This window comes from Nilaparvata lugens, chromosome 1, assembly GCF_014356525.2.
Source record: "Nilaparvata lugens isolate BPH chromosome 1, ASM1435652v1, whole genome shotgun sequence".
NCBI lineage: Eukaryota > Metazoa > Arthropoda > Insecta > Hemiptera > Delphacidae > Nilaparvata > Nilaparvata lugens.
The window spans coordinates 90,706,522-90,733,035 of NC_052504.1; the positions used below are offsets into that span (position 1 = coordinate 90,706,522).

At 32.1% G+C, this 26,514-nt stretch overlaps 1 protein-coding gene across 1 annotated transcript; it reads left to right on the plus strand.

Moving 5' to 3' along the window:
* Positions 1–3,455: 3,455 nt before the first annotated feature.
* Positions 3,456–26,508, plus strand: LOC111053613 (SET domain-containing protein SmydA-8). The gene is given in 9 exon segments (XM_039419596.1): positions 3,456–3,750; positions 10,232–10,377; positions 12,885–12,972; positions 12,975–13,150; positions 17,747–18,001; positions 19,782–20,092; positions 23,144–23,496; positions 24,956–25,065; positions 26,292–26,508. Coding segments are annotated over 8 exon segments (1,599 nt in total). The 5' UTR covers positions 3,456–3,750; positions 10,232–10,233; the 3' UTR covers positions 26,454–26,508.
* The last annotated feature ends 6 nt before the right edge of the window (positions 26,509–26,514 follow it).

Here is a 26,514-nt window from a genome sequence, read left to right on the forward strand (position 1 = left end):
TAACAATTATGTAAAATACTATAATTATAAGAAAAAATTAATTGGGTCTTGGACAATAATTATATTCCTGATTAATATATTAGGAGGAATTGAAGATTTTTAGAACTAAGCTGAAGAAATATCTGATAGGATTGTCCTTATATTCATTTGAAGAATTTTTACATATTTGATTGTAATGAATTTCTTATTGACTGTTTTTGTGTCCTTTGCTATTTTATTATACGAGTTATTCAATGTATATGTACATTTGTTGAATAGAAATAGTTGAATTGAATTGAATATTCATTATGCATAGTCTAATTGAACATAAGCAAAGTCTATAAATACCAGTCTGAAAAAAATATAGGGTTTGATTATAGAGGAAAATATGATTATAGGACTATATCACTCTGATGAGTTACTCTCCTATAATAAGGAAGTAGATATGCCTATCCTATGCTTGTAATGCCTGTGTAGGTCTTCATGAGAATAATATGGATTGAAAAGTGACTAGATTGAGAAATGAAAAAATGATTTATAGAATGAATGATTATGAAAATTATTATAATGTACAAGGTTCAGTATGGTAAGCATTGAAGTCATGACTGCTGCATTGATTATTGATAGAAAATCCAAGTATTTGTGATTCTACAGTTTGTAGCTTAATAGGATTTTTCTATCTCAGTGTTACACTTTACTATTTCAAAACAACGGCGAGAATTTCAAAATTATTGATTCCCATTTTATCTTGAATTTATATTTGCATTATCCTCCACCTACTCACTCATCTAAATTACTCACGAACAAGTCAAAAAGATAAGATAGGAGACTGCGCAACTTGGGTTTTAAAAGGATTAATTTATTTAAAAAAATACTAAGATACATAGTGAAAGGCTGGGGGATCGTGATAGAATGACAAGGGAATTACGTTAACAGAGGTTTATATACTATCAGCTATTGCTTACTATACAGTTTCCTAATCAATTGTCTTCATATAACTAAAGACTGATGTTAGACATTATAATAAGCAAAAAAAATGTGCTTATTCCAATGTGTATTCATTTCTTTATTCGGTAGGATCAATACCTACCTACTCTGATTCCTCTTGTCAGGAGAAAAGGATGTCTTAATTTGTTACAATGGAAAGTCCTCCAAAAGAATAAACCAAAATCGAATGTTGTCGCCCTGCCAGAAAAGTTTTATTTCAAGCCTACTGAACAATTTGGTTCAGAGAATTTTCCAAATACCTTTCTCACAGCGGCGACAGTGCCAATAAATGACAAGCATTTCCACGTTAGCCAACTCCAAACCCATTGATAGCCCATATAATTAAAGGTGAGATCTGTTCCCATCTCACTTTCAACTGTGGATTTCCCGTTTCTCTCTCTCTGTTCTATTTCGGCAGCTGCGAACAATGTTTCAACTGCATGCAACTCTTCGTTTTGGAATACTGTAGTTGCAATCGGCTGAGACAGTTGAGAAAGGTTTGGTGAAGAAAGGTTTCTGGCGGAACAAGTGTTGATGAACAAGGACACAGATGTGTGGAGAAAGAGGGAGAGAACGATTGGAAATAGAAACCTTCCACTGTGAACATAAATTAGTCACAGAGGATCAAGTTGATTTATTGAACTAAGCTATAAATATAGGGAGGATCTCCTGAAATCATCTCTTTTCTTCACCTCTTATCGTATTCCTTGGTTGATTATGGACTTGTCATTTTTGTAAATCAAATTTTTCATCACTTGGAACGATATTTGTTTTTCAATAAAATTCTGAGGGCTAAATTTTGAAAGGTACAGAGTTTGAGTACTGTAGGCCTATAAGAGTGTAATTTGACATTGTAAACCTAATTTGAAAGTTTTAATATTATTGAAAAATCTACTATGAAGTTTAACAATACCAAGAAAATGTGTTCATATTTTGAACTAAATCGTTATGAATATCCTTATTCATAGCAGTCCCAGCGTCCCAACAACCCAAGGTGCTAGAGTGTTAGAACCCCACCGAAAATCCGGGTTCCTTTATATCCATAATCCTCTATAATTATTCTACATCGTTACCCCTCACCTATAGCCTTAATATCCTTTCCACTTGTACATTTCATATTTTTCACTTCCCTGTAAACTCTGCAGATTTAATTCATTCATATCACCTATCATTTTCATTTTCAGCATGAATTTCCTAAATATGTTTTATTATGAACTATTATTGTTATTAATTTCTTATCATAGAAGTGTTATTATTTTGTTTATTATAAGCATTGTTTGCCATATAGGTCTTTTCAGACCTGGCAATGTAAGACGTATTAAATAAATATCAAATATCCTATATTTTGTTCATTGTTTCACATTTATAAAAGAATTAATTGTGAAAACGTCCATGAAAGATGTTTCATGTGTCACTTGGCTGACCCTTTCAACATGGATTCTTTTCTTTCTTCTGAACCTCAATTTATTCCCCACTATCAAAAATGCCATACTTTTTATTCCACAGTATATTGATTCAATTATTCTCCAATAAAAATGTGAAAATCATAAATTTCAAGCAAATCCGTTTATCCTTTCCAAATAAATTTTGACTTTAGTATAAAATATCGTTCATTTCTTATATTTATTGTTCTATTGTTGCACCGATATAATCTACGCTCTGTGTGAATTAACATTATTTTCCATTGAATTTCTTTATTCTGAAACTTTCAATAGCATGAATATAGGTCTACAACATTTCAGGTACAATCCCTTATTCCAAAATTTAAAAAATGTATTATTTGTATACCGTAACAAAAATGTTATGGAATTTCTGTAACTCAAAATCAAATCAAATAACTTTTTATTCACAAAACATATAATACAAATCTATAAAATTCATTTACACATTTAACAGTGAATACTCTCCACAAAGACTTGAGTCTGTCAGTTTAGAGTGAGTTCTTTCAAGTTGATTGAGATTATGTTCTCATGTTTTGTACATATTATAATTAAAACTAATTTAATTGAATCTACTAACATTCATCAGCAAATCAACTATTCAATATTTTAATGAAAATTCTGTATTTACATTGAGAGCAGTTCCGTTTAGAAGATTCCATCATCATAGACAGTTTTAATCAATTTCTTCAGTCTTTTTAACCAATTTTTCACACAGTTTCTATTATGTAAGCTCTTTACAAATATAATTCTGAAAACAAATGAGATGGAAATGTTCTTTTACAACAATCGATGGTGGAAAGGTTTTTCCATTACAACCAAATACCGTACTACTTTTGAATAATCTCCACCAAGCAATTTCCTCTTCAGCCAATCGAATCTCATCCAATCCATTTTCACATTCTTCCTCACTCTCTCTCTTTCTCTCTGTCCATCTCTCTCTCGGTTTCTCCCTCTCACTCCCCTCTCTATCCCACCAGAATTCGGTGGGTGTTGATACAACGGTTGGCTTCCCTGAATAATGAGTCTTTCATACACTTTTGACGATTTTAATTGGCCGAGCCTGAACGAATGAAGCCCTACAACCAGAGTTGCTTTCTGGCTGCTCTATGCTCGAGTTGCGATTCTGCTCATAATTTCTACAATTTATGAAGTAGCCGAAGATTTGAAGTGGAGAGAACTTGACGGCTTGCTTCTATCTCGTTTCAGTGGTGACGTCGACGTAGCTCCGGTGCTCATAGACTCGCAGTTGCTCCATGGGAAGTCCAGTATCACCAGTGTTCACGCTAGTAGGATATTTTCATCAAGCAGTATTCTTGTTGCAACAAGAGCCTCCTACCTGAAGGTGAGTTGATACACTTCAATATTTGATGTTGAACTTGATGCTTGTTTCATAACTATTCCAATGGTTATATAAAATTTACAGACATATTGTGAAATTTCTCCATATTAAAGTGAAATAAAAACGATATTTTCAGAAATTATGTGGAGCTGACAATATCGTTTTTATTTCACCCTAGTGGTAATACTCTTGTACTAATATTTTATACAATATTAAACTCTTGAGTTAGTATCTCAAATAAATTCAGCTCAAAAATCAATTCTCGGCGTTGAGCTGATACCTGAAGCTTATTTCATAGCTTTATACTCAATTTTTCATACTTATGTACCTAGTTAATTGTTATAGCGATATATAAATACTGTATTTGTTTTGTCTTTTTTCTTTAGGGCTACTTTCAATAGAAATAAAAATATAAATCTCAGTACCCTTTTAAATTATTTTGTCACAACAAGCTTCGGACATCAAACCCATTTTCAAGTGTTTTGGAAATAAATAAATACTGCAGGAAGAGTCTTATTTCGATCATAATTGACCGAGCGAAGTGAGGTCTAAGATTCAAGTCGACGGTTTGGCATTTCTCTTAATTTTCAAATGTTTTAAATGTTTATATGTTGCGCATTTTCGGCGAAACGCGGTAATAGATTTTCATGGAATTTGACAGGTATGTTCCTTTTTTAATTGCGCGTCGACGTATATACAAGGTTTTTGGATATTTTGCATTTCAAGGATAATATAAAAGGAAAAAGGAGCCTCTTTCATACGCCAATATTGGAGTAAAAATCAGACTATAGAATATTATTCATCATAAATCAGCTGACAAGTGATTACACAGATTGTGTGGAGAAGCCAGTCTATTGCTGTATTTCAATATGGTCTATAGTTTCAATCTTGGTCTATAATTTAAGGTCAATTTTAATAATCTCAATCTAAGGTCTATACTTTCACTTGTGGATGAGAATACTGCGTGAGGTCTACTTTTCACAGAACTACTAGTATGTTCATATGATTCTATGAACTATGATCAAAATAAATTTAACATATATGATCATAAATTTATTATTATGATCAAAATAAGAATCTTCCAGCAGTATTTATTTATTCTCAAATCACTTGAAAATGGCTTTAATATCCGAAACATGTTGTGGAAAAATAATTTAAAAGGGTCCTGAGATTTGTATTTGTTTTATATAGCTTGATATAGTGTGTGGTTTGTGTTTGTATGAACGAATAAATAACTTATTAATATTCAACATTTTTGTACCATAAATGAATAACTAAATAATTATGACATGTTTTCGGAATTTCTGGCTATCTTCAAGAGTATTGCATGCCGATTTTGTCATATATTTAGCATAATCTATCTAATGTGTTTCGCTGAGTAGGTAGAAATATTATTAGCCTATTTAGGTTGTTGGTTTTGTTTCCATCATGAGCATCATCAAATCAAGAAGTGCTGATGCTGGAAGCATGAGATTACTGATTTCAGGTTGTTGGTTTGTTTCCATCATGAGGATAAACAAATCAAGAAGTGCTGATACTGGAAACATGAGATTACTGATTTCAATGAACTTCCAGTCAGAAGGACATGAATATCAATAAATATATAAGGCTGGTGAACTTCCTATTAAAGGCTATTATTGTGCACTTATCGTTTCAAACTGTTAATTTTCAGTATGCTGTAAATAAAATCTTTGTTTTCTAATATGTAGATACAATGTGATAGAAAAGTACATCTGTGTTTTTACACTTCTATTAATATGGTTGATGATTTCCTGAGTTGATTATTGTGAAGAAAACAATGAAAACCTATCTGTATTTTGCTGTTTTCATAAAATCTAGATCAAAATACGTCTAGCCATTTCATTCCTCCAGTTATTTAGTCATAAGAAATTTCTCTGGTTAACCTGAGAATGCTACCGTATGTGTATTATAATGAACATTAATTTTCAAATTTATTCATGTACAATCAAGCATTATATAGCTTGAAACTTAACTTCAAATTTGATAAATCAGATATGCATAGTTTGTATGTGACTGATTCATTATAATCCATTATTCGTTCTCACAACATTATTATAAACCATATTTATATATTAAAACCACATATATATTGGCTTATAAACCATACTATACTATACGGGATAGGAAATATTCACGATTGATAACGCATCATCACGTCTGAACTATTGGACTGATTAACTTCTTGTGTATTGATTCTTAATTCACCGAGGATGGTTATATTATTTTTTTTTTCATTTCGCCTCATTCGCCTCTTCTTATGATATTAGTATTCAAAAATTGTGTTTATTATTTTATTTGTCCATTCTTATACACAATACAATATTGTATACAAAATACACAATACAATACACAAATTGTGTTTATTATTTTATTTGTTCATTCTTATTTTGCATCAAATATATGTGTCTAAGCTAGTTGATGTCAATAAGGCTTTTCATGAGTTTATTCTGTGAGCTTCTGTATGCAAATAAATAAATAGACTTATTTTAAACTCTTCAAGATACAGTAGGTCAAGTTTTCAGTTTGTCAAGTTTTAAATTAGACCCTTACGGAGCATGGGTTACCTGCTATTGTTAAAATAGATCAAAAGTATTGAAGAATTGAAATATCAAGTATTGATGTATTGAAAGTACTATATTTATGTAATGCAGTACCGGTAGTTGAAAAATAACACTCCTTCTCAAGTTGTATGCAAAATGATGTGTTGATATTGAAAGATAAACATTGCTTATTGACAGTACAAAATATGATAATATGAGAAGCCCGCCAGTTGAATAACTGAACAGAGAGAGGCGATTATTTTCGAAGAAGAATCGAAGTGAGAAAAGCAGGAATAGAATAGGTAGTGACATTTGGCCAAGAGAGGGGACTCAGTTGCTGTGTGCTTTTTTAAGAGACTGAAAGAAAGCGAAAGTGATTCGTACGGCAAGTCTTTTATCTAGTGCCCCACTGCGGCTTTAGTATTGTGTTTTTATCTGAATATTCAAATCGGAAATCTGTGTCACCTCAGGCTGAGATTAACTGAGGTAAGTTTTAATAGGGCATGACAACAAATAGGTAGTATTCTTGTCGATAAATTGATTCTTGTTGGTAGAACGGAATTTGTAGGTAGTTGGAAGCTAATGCGAGAAAATGAAGGCATTGTAAGTGTTCAAAAATAGCTTTGTTTGTGCCAAATCAAGTGAACTCATTTACGAAATTCAACATGTATTTACATTCAACACTATTTTAAATTATTGAATTATTTGTTTGGCTTACATTTATATAGCAGAGATTACATTAAATCATGCTATTTCGATGTAATTTAACGCATTATCATCAGTATAAATTATGACTGTAATCAACTTAGTAACAAGTTATCAGTGTTGTATGTACATATGAGAACTCGTATTCAGAGAGTAGGCTACAGATGTTACATCGTATACTCTCTGATTGTATTCTAAAATATTTGAACTCTTATTTTATCGAATTATATAAAATATAGTAAATTTTGAAGAACTAAACTTGTTTTGAATTAAGATACTACGGTACTCATTATTATTGACTCCAAAACCGGTTCTCAAGTTTTACTTATTTTGTTTTAACATCCACTGCGACTATAATTAAATATGTTTTATTTTGTGAATAGGCCTTGGGTTATTTGGATTAGAGGCTATATAAGTTCCGATGAAAAACAATCAATAATTAAAGTGGTATATCTATAGGCCTATGTGGAATATTTTTCAAAGGTGCAGATTCCCATAAGTTCCCAGTCTATATAGGAAATGAACCAAATCCAAGGGTACAGTATTTTGAAGTTTTATATGAAAATAAATGTCTTGTTCAGATACAATTTTCAGGATACTTTCCTTAGTGGAGCTATTCATGTACGGTATTTCACATTTATTATTTCAAGTAACTTTATTCAAGGCTGCATGATTGGGAAATTATATTTAAGCATTTCTGAAATTGAAATATTGCATTTGATAATGCACTATTTTGTTTCTCATATGGGAGCCATTTGACTAGAATTTATGTGAAAATGTTTTGTTCAGATCCAATTTTCAGGATACTTTCCTCAGTGAAGCTATTAATGTATTTCACATCCATTATTTCAAGTAACTTTATTCAAGGTTGCATGATTGGGAAATTATATTTAAGAATTTCTGAAATTGAAATATTGCATTTGATAATGCACTATTATTTCTCATTTAGAAGCCATTTGACTAGAATTTATGTGAAAATGTTTTGTTCAGATCCAATTTTTAAGATACTTTCCTTAGTGAAGTCATTCGTGTATATTTTACATCACCTACTTATTTCAAGTAACTTTATTCAATGCTGCATGATTGAGAATGATTACAAATTTCTGAAATTGAAAGATTGCATTCATGATGATTTCTCATTTTTTATAAAAAATAAGAGCCTTATTATGTCCAGCATTTATAAAAATAAAGAGTGTTATGATAATATTGATGAGAAGTTTTGATTATCTGTAGAAAATGTTGTCTGACATCCGAAATTGGTGAAACAGGGTGTTGGAGACCACACTGCAATTTGAACGAGTCTTTTGTGAGATGACTATAACGTTTGCATGTGGAGCGTTGGCCAAGTTCCATCTCTTTGAACTAGGAATAACTTGAAAGGCAGACATGCTTCTTTTATGCTTGCACACTAAAACTTGTCTGTCTATAAGTAATGACTCATGGTTGTAAAAGTTATTTATTTATTCATACAAGCATGGTAAAAATAACTCAGCGTCAATGGAAAAGATGGTAAGTTATTGGAATGGTGGGGGATTAGAATATTAGAATGGATGGGATATCTCACAGAAGAGTGCACTCTTATCACAGACAAACGAAAGTACGGTATGTAGGCTAGTGGTCTGTGATAAGATATATAATGGATGGAAAAGGAATAGGCCTATAAGACATTACAATAATGGGGGCGTGACTTATCAAATCATTCATTGATTTGAAAATACTTTGCAATCCAGTCTAAAGACTAATTTTTTCTCTTATAATAAAGGTTAAATTGATAATATACGTTGTTCTCACCAGGACTAGTACTTCTATAATGAGGTCCACGTGAAGAAAGATAGGAGAACAATGTTGCCGAACGTTATCAATGCCTTCTACAGACGGTAGCTGATACAGGTTTATTGATGTAGTATTAACTGTTCATTCTCATTTGAAATAATCAATTATATTTTATTAGGCAATGAATTATATTTTTTAATAATTTCATAATGAATTTTCATAATTAAGATGAAATATTTCGTTAATTAATTAATAATTCTACATTGTTAAAAGACGATCTAGCAACAGAGCAAAGCGAGAAAGAGATAGCGCTATCCGCTTTCTTGAATGATAGACAAGGATAGCAATACCATTGCTAATCCAACGTGGACCTCACTATAGCAATTAATTTGAAATTATTGACAGATGAAATGAATAAATATATTTAGGCTTTCAAATTATTATGATGTTCGAGTATTATTGATACACATTCACACTACCGTACTAACACTGTTCAGTTCATTGATGAGTGTAGATTCTCTATGATCTAACGATAATATTGAAAAAGTCTACTGCCGCTGTTCAATCTCCAATACGAATTATTGTAACATTTGTAACTGATACAGGATATTGTGAGATATGATAGTATATTATAGAGCTCCAATAGGTTTGAAGTTGTTGGGGTTGGATTTTAAAGTGATAATTGAGAATAAGAAGAATAAGAATAAGAATATTTATTTGCCATTAAATACAACACTGTACAATAGGAATCGTCATTTTGTTTGGAAAAGAACAAAATACAATATACACACATATATAATATATGCTGTCATTGAGTGTCACTAGGAATGTCAGTGTGTTATATTCATTTAAATCATAAAATGCTTTTTCTTTCAACCACTTGCAAATAACTGCCTTTTATCTTGGTTCCGGTAGTTGACTAATTCTCTGGGGCATCTTATTGAAGATTCGGAACTGCTGGAACTTGTGACTCATGAAGGTCTTGTTGAGACGGATATGAGGTGTTGTCAGGAACGAACGCTGTCTTGTTGCGTAGCTGTGAATCTCCTCTTGTCGTATGAAGTTGGTTTCATTTTGTCTCATGTGCATCAGATTACAAAATATGTACATGCATGGCAGTGTCATTATCTGAAGTTCTGGGGAGGCTTGTCTACATGATTCATCATTCCTCAGACCAACGATGCATCTAATTGCCTTTTTGAGCGAATCTAATTCTGAAAAAAGTACTTTAACTTGTTCAATTGGACTACGGTATCAATTTCACATTCTAGAAAGTGAAATATTTTTAGTGATATTTTTGACAATAACCCAGTGTTTTCATTAAAGTGGAATAAATTCCCCTTATTCATATTCCAATCATGTTTGTGTTATCATTATAGTTGGATGATGAGTTGTTTCAAAGTGTGGATCGAGATAATAAATTTTACAATCCTTGTTGTTTCCAGATATGGTTGACATTGAAGATAAATGCAACGTGTGCATGAAAGAAGCCAGTCAAAGATGTGCGGGATGTCATATTGTGTATTACTGCAGCAAAGATCACCAGAAAAAAGACTGGAAGAAACATAAAGGAAACTGTAAGCCATACAAAGTACGTTTTTAGTAATAACTATTTATTTATCACCCACTCTTTTGATTAATAATCTAGATTATGTGGGATTGATGAGCAAGCCCAATATTTTCACTTATCATCATTAAATTTGATATCGATTTTTGATTGAAGATTTGTTGGTTTTTTGAAGTGTAAATTGCTATTTTAATAAGTGATAGTAGCTTAACCTACAGTTTAATTTGTACTGTAGTAAAAATTTGAGAAGGGACAGTTTTGGGCATAAGCCTGTTGTGCCTTCTCACATAAGTGTAATACAAGTAATATTTATTTATTTATTCATTTGAGATACATATGAGAGCAAAAGGATAATATCCCATAATTGCTCTCTTAACACATTACAAGAAAAACAATTGAAAATGCAATATTTAATATAAATATTGAAAGAAATGAAAAGTTTTTATGAGAAGTCTTTCTGAAAAATATACATTACAGAAAATTTAAACACAATTTTAGATAGCAGAAAAAATAAACACAGCAAATAATAAAATGGAATGAAATGGATATGACTGCATAAATAAATAAATAAATGGTGAATACGTATGGCTGAAAGATGCTCTGTCTTACTCGCTAACAAGCATTTCCTTTATTAAGGAAATTGATTCTAATGCTGTTTATTTATTTTACATTGAAAATGACACATCATATGAAAGAATAGGAAAGTGTAAACAATCTCATCCAAAAACTGCTCCTTTCCCGGATTTTAATGTGAATTTTCAAATCATATCTCACATAAACATGATCAATATTACTGTAAGTATATTTTAAATATATTTTATAAATTGTGTAATTATATTGTATAAACTGTGTACTTAATGGCCAATAAAGTATTCTATTCTATTATATAGGTCGTGATAGTCAATACCATTTTCCTTCTATATTTTCTCTAATAGGCCTACCGTACTGTTAATTTTGATTTTCGAACTTTCAAAGCTTTTCACACATTGTAGGTATATTATAGCCTACTCTAGATTATCTGTAGGATCTATTATATCTCTTTATAGTTTTACAGAGTTTATTCTTCATATATTTTTAATTTAAAATATACGCAAATCATATGCATTTTTTATTTTTAGTATTGATTTCTTCCAAGGTTTTCATCCTAACTTGAATTGTTGGTACCTGTATAGAATAGAATGGAATTTTTTTATAAATAAAAATAGAAATCTGAGTACCCTTTCTAAAATTATTTAAAAACTCATTTTCTATTTTCTATTTTTACTTATAGGCTATATTCAAATGTAGCCCTAAATAAAAAAGACAATTTGATGGAATGTTTCTTTATTTCACAAGATAGAACATGATAATTGAACAATGATAATTGTTCAAAAACAAACAGAAACACTCCAAAGCAAATTCCTCAAGCAATATAAGAATTTAATTGCCAGTCCATTCATTGCATTTTGAAGATGGTAGACGAACCAAATGTTTAGAAGAACCATGTGCTCAAAAAATAATTTGCTCAAGATCACTGCTCAAATAGAAAAGGAAACTATTCAACTGTAACTCTACTATTTAACTAGAACTATATGAAAATAATCTATCATGTTACTTTTGTAAAATTAACTCATGACGTACGAAAGCACATGACCGCTTTAAACTGAATTCGCTCACAACGGTGAAAATATAATTCCACAAGTTCTAATAATTGGACTATCCCCACTCAGTCCGGGCAAGTGAGTATGAATAATATCATTAGAACTCATGGTAATCATATTTCCACTGCTCACTGTCACAGTTGTGTGCAAATCCAGCTATATTCAGTTGATTCAAGTGGGTTCAATTGAGTAAATGAGTACAATATTTTACCCATATAAATCAAATAATCAATAAAGCTGGATAGCATAATTTTGCTTCATTCATTCATACAATAAGGACCTTTTATTATCCAAATTCTTCTCACATTACATATATGATTTATTTATATAAAATATATTATATTTTTAATATGTGAATATTTCCTATTTTAGTTATAATAATGTGAAATATTTCTTCTATGTTTAGTTTTGAATCATCTAAATTTAAAAATCTACTTTAAAAAATACTTGAGGACTGAAAATTTTGTGAATTGAAGAGCTACAAGACTTAACCTATTTCGGACTATATGTAGCCTTATCTAAATTTGGGAGAGGAATAGCACAAGGTTACCTTATTTTTCCTCTCTCTTCCATTTGATAATGTAATTGTATAAATGAATAAATGATAGTTTTTACAAATTGAAGTAATGATTATACATATCATCTTATATCTAGCATACATGAAGTAACAATCTATTCAGATTTTCATATTATCAAAATAATATCAATAATTTGAAATGTTATTAACAGATATGCGTGAACGAAGTGTTGGGCAGACACCTGGTGGCGTCCCGCGACCTGAAGCGGGGCGAGGAGGTGTTGCGGGAGCGGCCTCTAGTGACATGAAGTAACAATCTATTCAGATTTTCATATTATCAAAATAATATCAATAATTTGAAATGTTATTAACAGATATGCGTGAACGAAGTGTTGGGCAGACACCTGGTGGCGTCCCGCGACCTGAAGCGGGGCGAGGAGGTGTTGCGGGAGCGGCCTCTAGTGAGGGTCCCAGCCAGGTGACGCCGCCCGTGTGCCTGGGGTGTCTGCAATCGGTCACCGCCCTCAACAGCCAGCAGTGCGCCCGGTGTGGATGGCCCCTATGCGCGCGCACCCAATGCCACCAGTCGCCCGACCATACACCTGAGTGTGACTGGGCCGCAAGCAAGCGCGGTAGTAAGGTGAGTTCAAACTGACAACATTGGTTTAATAAGCAGAATTTTACGTTGGTCAGCATTGGTTTGAGAATTGTTGTTGTACCGGGTGATCAAAAAGTCTCTCCGCGGTAGCTGCGTGGTGGCCTATTTTGTTCTGTTTGGACACAAAGTAGGAGATTCCTCTTCTCTGTGGTTTAGAAACCGCTTTGTCAATTTACTACCGCTTTACTCCACCTAAACAAGGAAGGTACCCTCAACATCTACTGTAATGAATATACAAGTTCAATAAATTGAAACACTGTTGTTATAAATACTTGTTTCTTAGTGATTGAGTATTTATATATTTCACTGCGGAAGGACTTTTTGATCACTCTGTATTTGTAAGGAATGATGCAGTTTAAAGTGCCTTTGGAAGAATCATTTCCTGCTGTAGTGCAATTCATGTTATAAAGTCTGTGGAAATTATAGGAAGGCAGAGTTGCCGTTTCTCTGTTACCACCGCCTTGGTTTAAGAAGAATTTTATTCATTCATTATTTATTTACTACATTCTACAATCACAATATCAAATTAATGATTGAGAGCATAGAGAATCAACAGGATAAACCCAAAACTGTTTCTCTTCCTAATTGTAATTCATAAGGAATGATGCAGTTTCAAAAGTGAATCTGGCTATGGAAAATTGTTTCCTCTAGTGAGAACCACGTTATAAAGACAGTGAAATTTATAGGAAGGCAGAGTTGCCATTCTCTCCTACCACCTCCTCGGTTAATAAGAAGAATTGTTGGTATTTGTAGGGAATAATGCAATTCCAAGGGAACTTGACTTTGTAAAAATCGTTCCCTAGAGTTTCATGTTATGAAGTCAGTGTGGTATTTGTAAAGAATAATGCGATTCCAAGGGAACTTGACTTTGTAAAAATCGTTCCCTAGAGTTTCATGTTATGAAGTCAGTGTGGTATTTGTAAAGAATAATGCGATTCCAAGGGAACTTGACTTAGTAAAAATTGTTCCCTAGAGTTTCATGTTATGAAGTCAGTGTGGTATTTGTAAAGAATAATGCGATTCCAAGGAACTTGACTTTGTAAAAATCGTCCCTAGAGTTTCATGTTATGAAGTCAGTGTGGTATTTGTAAAGAATAATGCGATTCCAAGGGAACTTGACTTAGTAAAAATTGTTCCCTAGAGTTTCATGTTATGAAGTCAGTGTGGTATTTGTAAAGAATAATGCGATTCCAAGGGAACTTGACTTAGTAAAAATCGTTCCCTAGAGTTTCATGTTATGAAGTCAGTGTGGTATTTGTAAAGAATAATGCGATTCCAAGGGAACTTGACTTTGTAAAAATCGTTCCCTAGAGTTTCATGTTATGAAGTCAGTGAAATTTATAGGAAGGCAGAGTTGCCATTCTCTCCTACCACCTCCTCGGTTAATAAGAAGAATTGTTGGTATTTGTAGGGAATAATGCAATTCCAAGGGAACTTGACTTTGTAAAAATCGTTCCCTAGAGTTTCATGTTATGAAGTCAGTGTGGTATTTGTAAAGAATAATGCGATTCCAAGGGAACTTGACTTTGTAAAAATCGTTCCCTAGAGTTTCATGTTATGAAGTCAGTGTGGTATTTGTAAAGAATAATGCGATTCCAAGGGAACTTGACTTTGTAAAAATCGTTCCCTAGAGTTTCATGTTATGAAGTCAGTGTGGTATTTGTAAAGAATAATGCGATTCCAAGGGAACTTGACTTAGTAAAAATTGTTCCCTAGAGTTTCACGTTATGAAGTCAGTGTGGTATTTGTAAGGAATAATGCTATTCCAAGGGAACTTGACTTTGTAAAAATCGTTCCCCAGAGTTTCATGCTATGAAGTCAGTGTGGTATTTGTAAAGAATAATGCGATTCCAAGGGAACTTGACTTTGTAAAAATCGTTCCCTAGAGTTTCATGCTATGAAGTCAGTGTGGTATTTGTAAAGAATAATGCGATTCCAAGGGAACTTGACTTTGTAAAAATCGTTCCCTAGAGTTTCATGTTATGAAGTCAGTGTGGTATTTGTAAAGAATAATGCGATTCCAAGGGAACTTGACTTAGTAAAAATTGTTCCCTAGAGTTTCACGTTATGAAGTCAGTGTGGTATTTGTAAAGAATAATGCGATTCCAAGGGAACTCGACTTTGTAAAAATCGTTCCCCAGAGTTTCATGTTATGAAGTCAGTGTGGTATTGTAAAGAATAATGCGATTCCAGGGAACTTGACTTTGTAAAAATCGTTCCCTAGAGTTTCATGTTATGAAGTCAGTGTGGTATTTGTAAAGAATAATGCGATTCCAAGGGAACTTGACTTTGTAAAAATCGTTCCCTAGAGTTTCATGTTATGAAGTCATCCCCAGAGTTTCATGTTATGAAGTCAGTGTGGTATTTGTAAAGAATAATGCGATTCCAAGGAACTTGACTTTGTAAAAATTGTTCCCTAGAGTTTCACGTTATGAAGTCAGTGTGGTATTTGTAGAGAATAATGCGATTCCAAGGGAACTCGACTTTGTAAAAATCGTTCCCCAGAGTTTCATGTTATGAAGTCAGTGTGGTATTTGTAAAGAATAATGCGATTCCAAGGGAACTTGACTTTGTAAAAATCGTTCCCTAGAGTTTCATGTTATGAAGTCAGTGTGGTATTTGTAAAGAATAATGCGATTCCAAGGGAACTTGACTTTGTAAAAATCGTTCCCTAGAGTTTCATGTTATGAAGTCAGTGTGGTATTTGTGAAGAATAATGCGATTCCAAGGGAACTTGACTTTGTAAAAATCGTTCCCTACAGTTTCATGTTATGAAGTCAGTGTGGTATTTGTAAAGAATAATGCGATTCCAAGGGAACTTGACTTTGTAAAAATCGTTCCCCAGAGTTTCATGTTATGAAGTCAGTGTGGTATTTGTAAAGAATAATGCGATTCCAAGGGAACTTGACTTTGTAAAAATCGTTCCCCAGAGTTTCATGTTATGAAGTCAGTGTGGTATTGTAAAGAATAATGCGATTCCAAGGGAACTTGACTTTGTAAAAATCGTTCCCTAGAGTTTCACGTTATGAAGCCAGTGGATTGGACGGATAGGACGGTGGATAGTGGCAGTGGATAGGACGGCAGAGTTGCCAATTTTCTATTACCAACTCCTTGGTTAAACGAAAAGAATTGTTGGTATTCATGAAAAATGATGCCGTTTCTGATGAATCTGGCTTGAATATTTGGTATTTGGAATTTTTAATGTTAATATTTGTGAGATTACAGACTTTTAATACAAAAATTGAATAGATTATTATCTTAATTATAATCACAGTTCCAATATGGGTCTATCTAGCTCTGTCTCTGATATATTCTTATATCCTATTATATTAAGCGAGAAATTTCTGTATATGGTTATCTGGTTATGTATGTCCAACGGTTCTCGAAAACGGCTCTAACGATTTTCACAAAATTTGGAACATAGTAGGTTTATGATATAGAAATTCGATTGCACCAGGTTTTATCCCTGGGAAAACTTGCTGAATAACATTAAAAGGATAATTCATCCTTGGAAAAACAGCTGAGACTTTCGTCGTCTGTGGATAATAAAAGTGAGTGATCGAGTGCATCTGTGGAAAATCAAAATATCTCATCCCCGAAATTCATAAACTGACGTATAGCCAGCTGTAAAATAGAAACATGACCTTCCCCATAATGAAAAATATTAGTCCTTCTCCAATCAATTTTAAGAATTATGTTTTGTTTATCAATAAATAAATAACGAGCGAAGCTCGGTGCCCCGATATTCAATAATAACCCAAATGAAATACTTTTAGGGCAGTTTGCACAGTGAAAGCTTAAACTGAATTCAATCAGCTGTTAACTGAAACTCAAAATAGATCACATTATAACAAATGATACTTGATATAGATTTAATCCAGTTTAAGATGAAATTTAGTTTAAACTTGTACTAAGCAAACGGCACTTAATGTCATTTATTTGATCCATGTCATTCAATAACCAGTATTTCCTTTTTTCAGGTGAGAATAAGTCAATTCGTTTCTCCGCATCCAAGCTATGAGTGCATCACTCCATTGAGAATTTGATTGCACCAGGTCTTATCCCTGGGAAAACTCGCTGAATAACATTAAAAGGATAATTCATCCTTGGAAAAACAGCTGAGACTTTCGTCGTCTGTGGATAATAAAAGTGAGTGATCGAGTGAATCTGTGGAAAATCAAAATATCTCATCCCCGAAATTCATAAACTGACGTATAGCCAGCTGTAAAATAGAAACATGACCTTCCCCATAGTAAAAAATATCAGTCCTTCTCCAATCAATTTTAAGAATTATGTTTTGTTTATCAATAAATAAATAACGAGCGAAGCTCGGTGCCCCGATATTCAATAATAACCCAAATTAAATACTTTTAGGGCCGTTTGCACAGTGAAAGCTTAAACTGAATTCAATCAGCTGTTGACTGAAACTCAAAATAGATCACATTATAACAAATGATACTTGATATAGATTTAATCCAGTTTAAGATGAAATTTAGTTTAAACTTGTACTAAGCAAACGGCACTTAATGTCATTTATTTGATCCATGTCATTCAATAACCAGTATTTCCTTTTTTCAGGTGAGAATAAGTCAATTCGTTTCTCCGCATCCAAGCTATGAGTGCATCACTCCATTGAGAATTTGTTACCAGAGAGAAGCCAATCCTGCCCTATGGAACAAACTCAATGAGCTGGAATCCCACAGCGATGCCAGGTGCAATTCCATGAAGCAATTGGCTGATACAAAGTCTATCGCCGAGTTTCTTCACAGGTTCTACAATATCGAAAAGGATTTCTCAGTTGACGAGATTCTGAGGATATGTGGATTATTAGAGGTAAGAATATTCCATGATAACGGTATATAAAAATAGTTTAAAAAATAATTACCGTATTCCAACAATAAGTTGAATTATCACACTTTCCTAGAATGTCACTGATATTCTTCTCCATTTATTGTTCCATTTTTTAGTTTTCTATTAATCTATTTTCCATATGTTCAACTATAATAATAATTACTATAATTACTTATTATGGTTTTAGGCTTCGACACTATATAGTCTTCGAACGCATTCAATAAATAAATAAATGTTGTATATTTTATGGAAATGAAACAATAAATTTGATTTGAAAAAAATGTTTGACATACGTATGATAGCCGTTCAAATACGGATAGTAAGTTATCGTAGATACCGTATTTATTGTAATATTTTATTTCCAATATTGACAGATAATCAAATAATAAAGCTTATCCCATCTGTAATAATTATACTGGTTTATATAAATATTTCCATTGTATTTTTCAAAACACTCCATAAAAGTCATGGCAATAATAATAAATTAAACATAATTTTGTCACTTCATCACGATATGCAGTCCTTTATTATAATTTGATGTGATGAACGATTTTGTTGGGTACTTACAGACTGTATATGTACCGTAGCGCTTTTCAGTTACATATGAACTCATTCTCCAATATCACAGTCTTGTCGCTGTTCATAATGAGCAAGAAACAATCTTTAATGATAATTTGATAATTTATAGAGATATAGAATATGGAGAAAATGTTTTGTGTTCATCTTCTCCAATCATATATAGAGATTAAATTTTCATTTTAATAGAAATGAATCTTCATTGATTCATACAATAAGTACCTACATCATCAAAATGATAGGGAGAGAAAAAATAGGTAACCTTCCTCTCCCAAATTTAGATAAGGTTACACATAGTCCGAAATAGGTCAAGTATTTTAGTTGTTCACTTCACAACATTTTATTTAATTTAATTATTTTCAGAAAGTAGATTTTTGAACTTAGATGCTTCAAAACCAAACATAGAAGAAATATTTCACAGTATTATCACTAAAATAGGAGGAAAATTACATTCAAGTTGATTAATTCAAAGGTTTTAATAGGTACCGTAAGTTAAGTGAAAGAATGAATCAGTGGCATTCCCCTTTTTATATAGATATATACATAGATTAGACTAAATGAACTAATAAATAGATTAGATTAAATGATTAGACTAGATAGACTAAATGAACTATTTCTCACCCGAATTCAGTAAGAAAGAATCACCCAGGGATAAGACATAATAATATCGGAGGATGTAAATAAGTCAACTGAATCAATAAAGTGTAAAAAATATCAGAGTTTCAAGATTATTATCCAATAGTATGCTTCAATGATGGGAAATAATGGATATTCTATTATTGTACTGTATTAAGAAGTTTGGATGAAAAGTTGTGGATACTAGCAAGCCAATATTGCTTAAAAATGTCCATAGAAACATTTCAATCGGTTAACTGAGAAATGTAAATTATGTGTAGGTTTGTTAAAATATATATGATCAATTATTATGAAACTAATGTCAATAATAATGGAATACCTTACAGTTGTGTTGTGAGTGATGTTGTGGTACTTTTCCATAATAAAAACACAAATTGAAATAGTCAACAACTTTTATTAATATAAAATACTATAATATAAACAAACAGCTGAAGATTTGGCTGGTAAAGCCACGAAACCAAGTTCTGTTTATATTATAGTATTTTATAATAATAAAAATGGTTGACGATTTCAATTTGTGTTTTCATTCAATAATGAAATATTTTTGTAGGTAAACGGTCACGAAGTGCCGACGACAGATCCGCCCCACGTGGCAATCTATAGCACAGCATCCATGTTGGAGCACAACTGCCAGGCCAACTGCAGCAAATCGTTCAGCAGTGAGGGAGACATCATCATCCACGCAGCGGAGCCGATCAGGCGCGGCGACCACCTTTCCATCTGCTACACCGACGCCCTGTGGAGCACCAGCACCCGGCGTCAGCACCTCATTGAGACCAAGTACTTCTCGTGCGCCTGCACCAGGTGTTCGGATGTCACCGAGCTTGGCACCTACTTCAGTGCTGTCAAGTGTCTTGGACTGTGAGTTTATTTATTAGGGTAGCACAAACAATACAATGATCGGGAAAGAAAAAACAGGCTATTGCCCAAAACTTTTTCAATTTCCTAATTTAGTTTCAAATTGTCCAAATATTATACATAGGTTATGTCCATTTCAATTTTCTAAACCAAATCACAATCAGCTTAACATCAATCATTAAACTCATATTTTAGTGCAAAATTTATAATGTATTTATTGCAGTCAAAAGTGTCTCGGATCTCGAGAAATTTGATCAAATATACAGACAAATTTTCTTCTTTATCCTCTAACAGACAAACATTTTAATTGGTTAACATAGAAATATAATAGATTTGTATTATAATAGAATATAATAGATTTGCTATAGAAACAAATCTTCAATATTTATCCCAGCAAATAATATTATGATAGGTTGTAGTTTTTTTTTAATTCTTTAAAGTCCTGATAAAGGACTTCACTCACTACAGAAGACTTAGCTAGAAGTACGTCTTCGGAGGACGTGCCCTCCTATCTCCAAATGTTGAATCTACGCTAGATGCTGGTGTGAAATGTATAGACTAATCAACATTAGAAGATACGTAGGATACGTCTTCCGAAGATTTCTAGCTATGCTACGCTAGGTATGCTACAACTTAGCTTAGCTATACTGTACAAGCATTAAGAAACAGAAGAAGTTTTGGGCAATAGCATGTTTTTCGTTTCTGACTATTGTATTGTTCACTCTACCAAACGAATAAATGAATTTTTTTTATAGATGTATTGTATCAATCAATAGAGACTGAAGAATTATGAATTTTACTCCTATTCGTTGTTTTTTTGGCATACTCTAGACTATGGAGTAGACTGTAATATCGGGAAAATTCTAATACATATTGCAATTTTCATCACTTACACTAGATATTTCCATAAAACTAATATCTAGTATCCTTTAATAATGCCTATATTCAATTCAATTTTATTTTTCATGTTATGCATCGTATATAATACAATATTAACACAAGTCATAAACATCACATCATAAATACATTACAACTGTTACTACAATATTTTTATATAATATAGTTTAAAACATAAGTTTTATCAAATAAGAAGCGAGTCGTGGGTTACAACTAAACCCCTAGAGAGTAGAGTGCAGGCGGCGGAGATGCGATTCCTCCGGAGAACCAAGGGCTGCGATAGAAGGGACCACATCAGAAACGATGATATCCGAGAAGAGCTAGGAATTTAGAGCTTGTTGGAAAAAGTCACACAATACCGGAAGCAGTGGAAAGACTATGTGGAAAGAATGCCGGCAGAAAGGCTTCCTCTACAGATATTGAACTATAAACCGGCAGGGAAAAGATCTATTGGTAGGCCACGGAAGAGATGGCAATAAATACACTACTTGTTTATATTATAGCGTAATTTTGTAATTGAAATATAGATATTAATAAGCTGTTTGTAAGTCGGAACAGGCATTAACCTAATCCTTGTACGTAAGAAGATGATGAGTTAATATCACAGATGGAATTGAAGTTGAATGAACTAAAAAACAGTGGAATCAAAAGCCTCCAATACTGAAAAGTTGCAGATTAAGTGGCATTTTTAGTTTTTAAATAACCATAATTCAATTCAATTTATTACTTGTCATGGCTAAACAATGGTAAGCATAGACAATAGTCACATACATTCAAATTTTAACATTCATTTACAAAGTAAGACTAGATAAATTTTTAAAATTGTGAAAATATAATATTTGAAAACTTATAAATAATATGTCAGTTTTCATATAATATTGATAATATCACATGCCATTTTACAGAAAAATTCTCAACCAGGTGTCAAGAAATGTGGATTACTGCAGAATTTAATATAGATGCATAATTTAAATTTAAAAATTGATCAATTATAGTCTTAAGCCAATCATAAGTGCTTTGGCTATAGCCTTCAAATAATAATTAAACAATAATATTTTCCCAATCATTCTATTTTGAGTATTAATTTCTTAAAATATTCAATCCAATAAAAAAGTACACATTCGCACATTTTAATGGAATAAAGTTCAGATTTCAAAGTTCATTTCTACTCCACGCAAAATAATGTAATAATAGGATACTCGATAATTTATGATTTAGGATAGAACTTCATAGATACAATAGTCTTACAATAAATAGAACTTCATAGATACAATAGTCTTACAATGGATAGAACTTCATAGATACAATAATCTTACAATGGATAGAACTTCATAGATACAATAGTCTTACAATAAATAGAACTTCATAGATACAATAGTCTTACAATAAATAGAACTTCATAGATACAATAGTCTTACAATAAATAGAACTTCATAGATACAATAGTCTTACAATAAATAGAACTTCATAGATACAATAGTCTTACAATAAATAGAACTTCATAGATACAATAGTCTTACAATAAATAGAACTTCATAGATACAATAGTCTTACAATAAATAGAACTTCATAGATACAATAGTCTTACAATAAATAGAACTTCATAGATACAATAGTCTTACAATAAATAGAACTTCATAGATACAATAGTCTTACAATAAATAGAACTTCATAGATTTCAATTTTTCAGATGATATGAAAATGTCTTCTTCATTATTCACTACCTTTCCAGATATTAGATACAGTACATCTGTCCATCTTATTACTCATATAGAGATAGATATTGTCAAGGAATACATTTATTATGATGTTTTCACCTTTTGTAACAAATCATTGTAATTTTCGTAGAAGGAAATATCAATAAATTATTGTATTGTTTAATGATTGATACTTTGTACTGGAAGATTACATGAGCCTATTCTTCAACATTTATTTCCATATATTAGATGTATCTGTCTATCTGTTTACTCAGATAGAGAGATAGATATTGTCAAGGAATACATTTATTATTAATGTATACACTTTTTGTGTCAAATCTTTGTAATTTTTCGTATGTTTGTCAAGTTTACAAATGGAAATTTACAGCATTTAATTGGGATTTTCGTCTAATAACAATTATTTGTCAAGTTTAATCTATTCTACTTTCATGATTTGCAGTGACTGTAATGGCCTTGTGCTACCTCCCTCGTTCTGCACAGGAGGAACCGTTGACTGGAATTGCAACGAATGCGGGCGACACAGACCTTGGCCGGAAATAAAGAAAATGCTGGATAAAGTCGCTTTCGAGCTGCAACAACTGAACAGAGATGATCTCAAGGAATGCAAAATGTTTTTGGAAAAGTGGAGCTCGACACTGTCGAAGCGACATTTCTATCTGACTGAAATTGCATTGAGTGTAGCCCAACAGTATGGGCAGATAGATGGAATTAACAATCTGCCTGACGAGGATTTGAATCATAAGATTCAGCTGTGCTTGGATATGTCTGATCTCATTGATACGTTGGCTCCTGGTGAGTTGAATTTATTTTCAATAAATTATAAATATCATAGAATTCATATTGATATTTGTTGATTTACTATAAAAATTTGAAACTATAGTCTATGAAAAACTTTTCATATAGTCTGTTCTTCGAGAGAAGAGACAATAGACACAAGAGCGCATGTGTGCGTATAAAAGTGATGACGATTCATATACGCTATAATTGCTGGACTCTTACATACCAATTTCACAATGATTCCAATTAAACTGAATCAAGCATTGTGATTATTCAGTATAGTACTTATTATCTTTGAGTACTGTGAATCAGTCATGCTGTTCCAAAATCCACTCTCACACGCGCATGTTTGTTTACATTGTTTCTTAGCTCTCAGAACAGACTATAGATAATTGCCGTTTCTCTTCAAAATCTCTCAGTAGTTATGTCTCTTATAACTCATTTGAAGAAGGCTCACATAGTAATGCCTTATTAACAGTTTATAGATTTTTGGTTTTTTCAAATATTTACTAGTAACACAGTGTCTGAACCACAACAACGTTATTATATAGTGTTTCGTCATGGAAAGCAACATAAATTTTTGATTTCTTGCAAAATTTATGCAGGTAGTTGATAGATTGCTATCCTGCCATACTTCTTTCTCCCATTTGTTTGAATTGTTTGCTCCATTTTCTAATTTTTTAATCGATATTGATCTGCTACAAGTAACTTAATTCAAGTGTCTTACAATGAACTGATTCCTTAACTCCTAATTCCTAAATCTGAGGACTTCGAGGACTGCAAAAGAGTGGAATGTTAATATGTTCAGTTGATATGAATTTATTGAAGATTGAATATATGTTTTTTCTCATTATGACTACTTAAGGCCTACATTTGAAATTGATCATAGGCTACAATGAATAACTAAAGTTTATTCTAAAAACTTTGACAACTGTGAAGGACTGAAAATATTGTTTAATTAATATGATTTTATTGTTGTAGGATGAGTTTTCTGTTCTATTCCATTATCAATTATATTTCAATTCCAACAATTCATAACTGTTGAATGTCTTACATTACAACACAAAGAATAAGTAATATTCATCCCAATTTTAAGAATTTTGACAACTGAAAAGGTCTATAATTATCTTTGTTCAATTCATAAGGATTTATTGAAGAATACATTCTGTTATATCTCATTACTGCTAATCCCATTTTTTCAATCAATTACAACTGAATGGCTCACATTATTATTATTATTTAGCGTATGGCATTTTTTTGTCAATTTTTAAAATGTCACACTTTTTTAATTCATAATTTGTATGGCTATAAATCATAATTTGAATGGCTCACAATTAATCAAATATTTGCCCTTATTCTGAAATCTTGGACAAACTGAAAATAACCATGATCAATTGATATGGATTTATTGAAGAATTCATTTCGTTATATCCCTTTATTACTTCTATTCTAATTTTATCTCAATATGTTGCAGCCGAATGTCGAATAAGAGGTGTGCTTGCTTATGAGCTGCATGCAAGTACTGCCGAATTAGTACGCCGCAGTACTGGACTTACTCATGGCGAAATTGTACAACTGCTCACGGTGAGTAATGACAAATTTCCGCTCTTCATCTAAATGTGTACTCAAAGTTGAATGAAACCTAGTTTGCTCTGAAAAAATAACTTAATTGTGGGCGATAATATTATTGTTCCAAAATAAAATTCTTTCAATATATTATATTGCTCTCTATATATCACTGAGATAGGATAAATAGATAACAACGAATAATATCAATTCTTATACAGGCCTACATATTGTGGAGTGAGAAAAATGGGAAAAAGCTATCCAGCTTTATTCATTATTTGATTTATATGAGTACAATTCACTCAATTGAACCAGTCGTTAGGTCATGTCAGAGGCCCTGAAATTGATCAGTTGCGACCTGAAAACTCTGACACCAGACCTGAGCCAGCCAGGTCACTCGATATTATTATTATTATTACTCAATTGAACCCACTTGAATCAACTGAATATAGCTGGACAGTGAAAATATAATTCCCATAAGTTCTAATGGTGTTAAATAAATAAATATAATTTCATAATAAATATATTTTATTTTATTGAGTATTGTTATACTCACTTGGCCGAACTGAGTGGAAATAGTCTAATCAGAATTCATGGAATTATATTTAATCTTTAATTATACATCCTGTGAAGTGAACAGCTACAAGACTCAACCTATTTCGGACTAAGTGTAACCTTATGTAAATTCAGGAGAAGAATAGCACAAGGTTACCTTTTTTTCTCTCCCTATCATTTTTGATGATGTGCTTGTTGTATGAATCAATATTTTCACTGTCAACTGTCACTGTTGTTTGCGAATCCAGCTTAAAACAACACTGTTGAATAATTTATCGGGAGGTTGTTCTCCAACTCTCTAAATGTGTAATTTTCCTTATTTTCACATTTGTAATGAAGCTCCTCTGAATCTTTCAAAAGTATGGAATGAATTAAAATATTAACTGTCGACAAATAAATGATAGAAAGTATACAATAAATTAGAAATCCATCATTTGATCTATCTCTTAATGGATTCTGCTCCACTTTGTATTATATTAGGCTCATTCACTCCACAAAAAAGACTAAACTTTTTTCAAAAATGAATATAATTTTATAATTGAATAATTTGTTATTGATTAGTTGATTCAATTGATTGAGTAGGCTCTGTAATAACTTTTATTGGTTGATTTTGGTAAAAAAGTTTTTGGTTGATTCATATTGTGGATGGTTTTTGAAAAATAAATATTGAGCTACGGTACTTTTCACAGGAATCGAAAGCCTATTTGATGAAATGCATCGCCTGTCTCTTCAAGGAACCCGAAGTGATGCCTGAGGGAAAATTGTTGATTGAAGCAAAAAAATCACTTCTTCAGCTGGAAAATGTTTTGAAATCTCTAGATCAAACAGCAAGTCAAATGATGTCTTTGTAGATGTCCGTGATAGAATGTTATATTTGTAAAATAAATTCACACAATACTCTGAGTAGTTTTT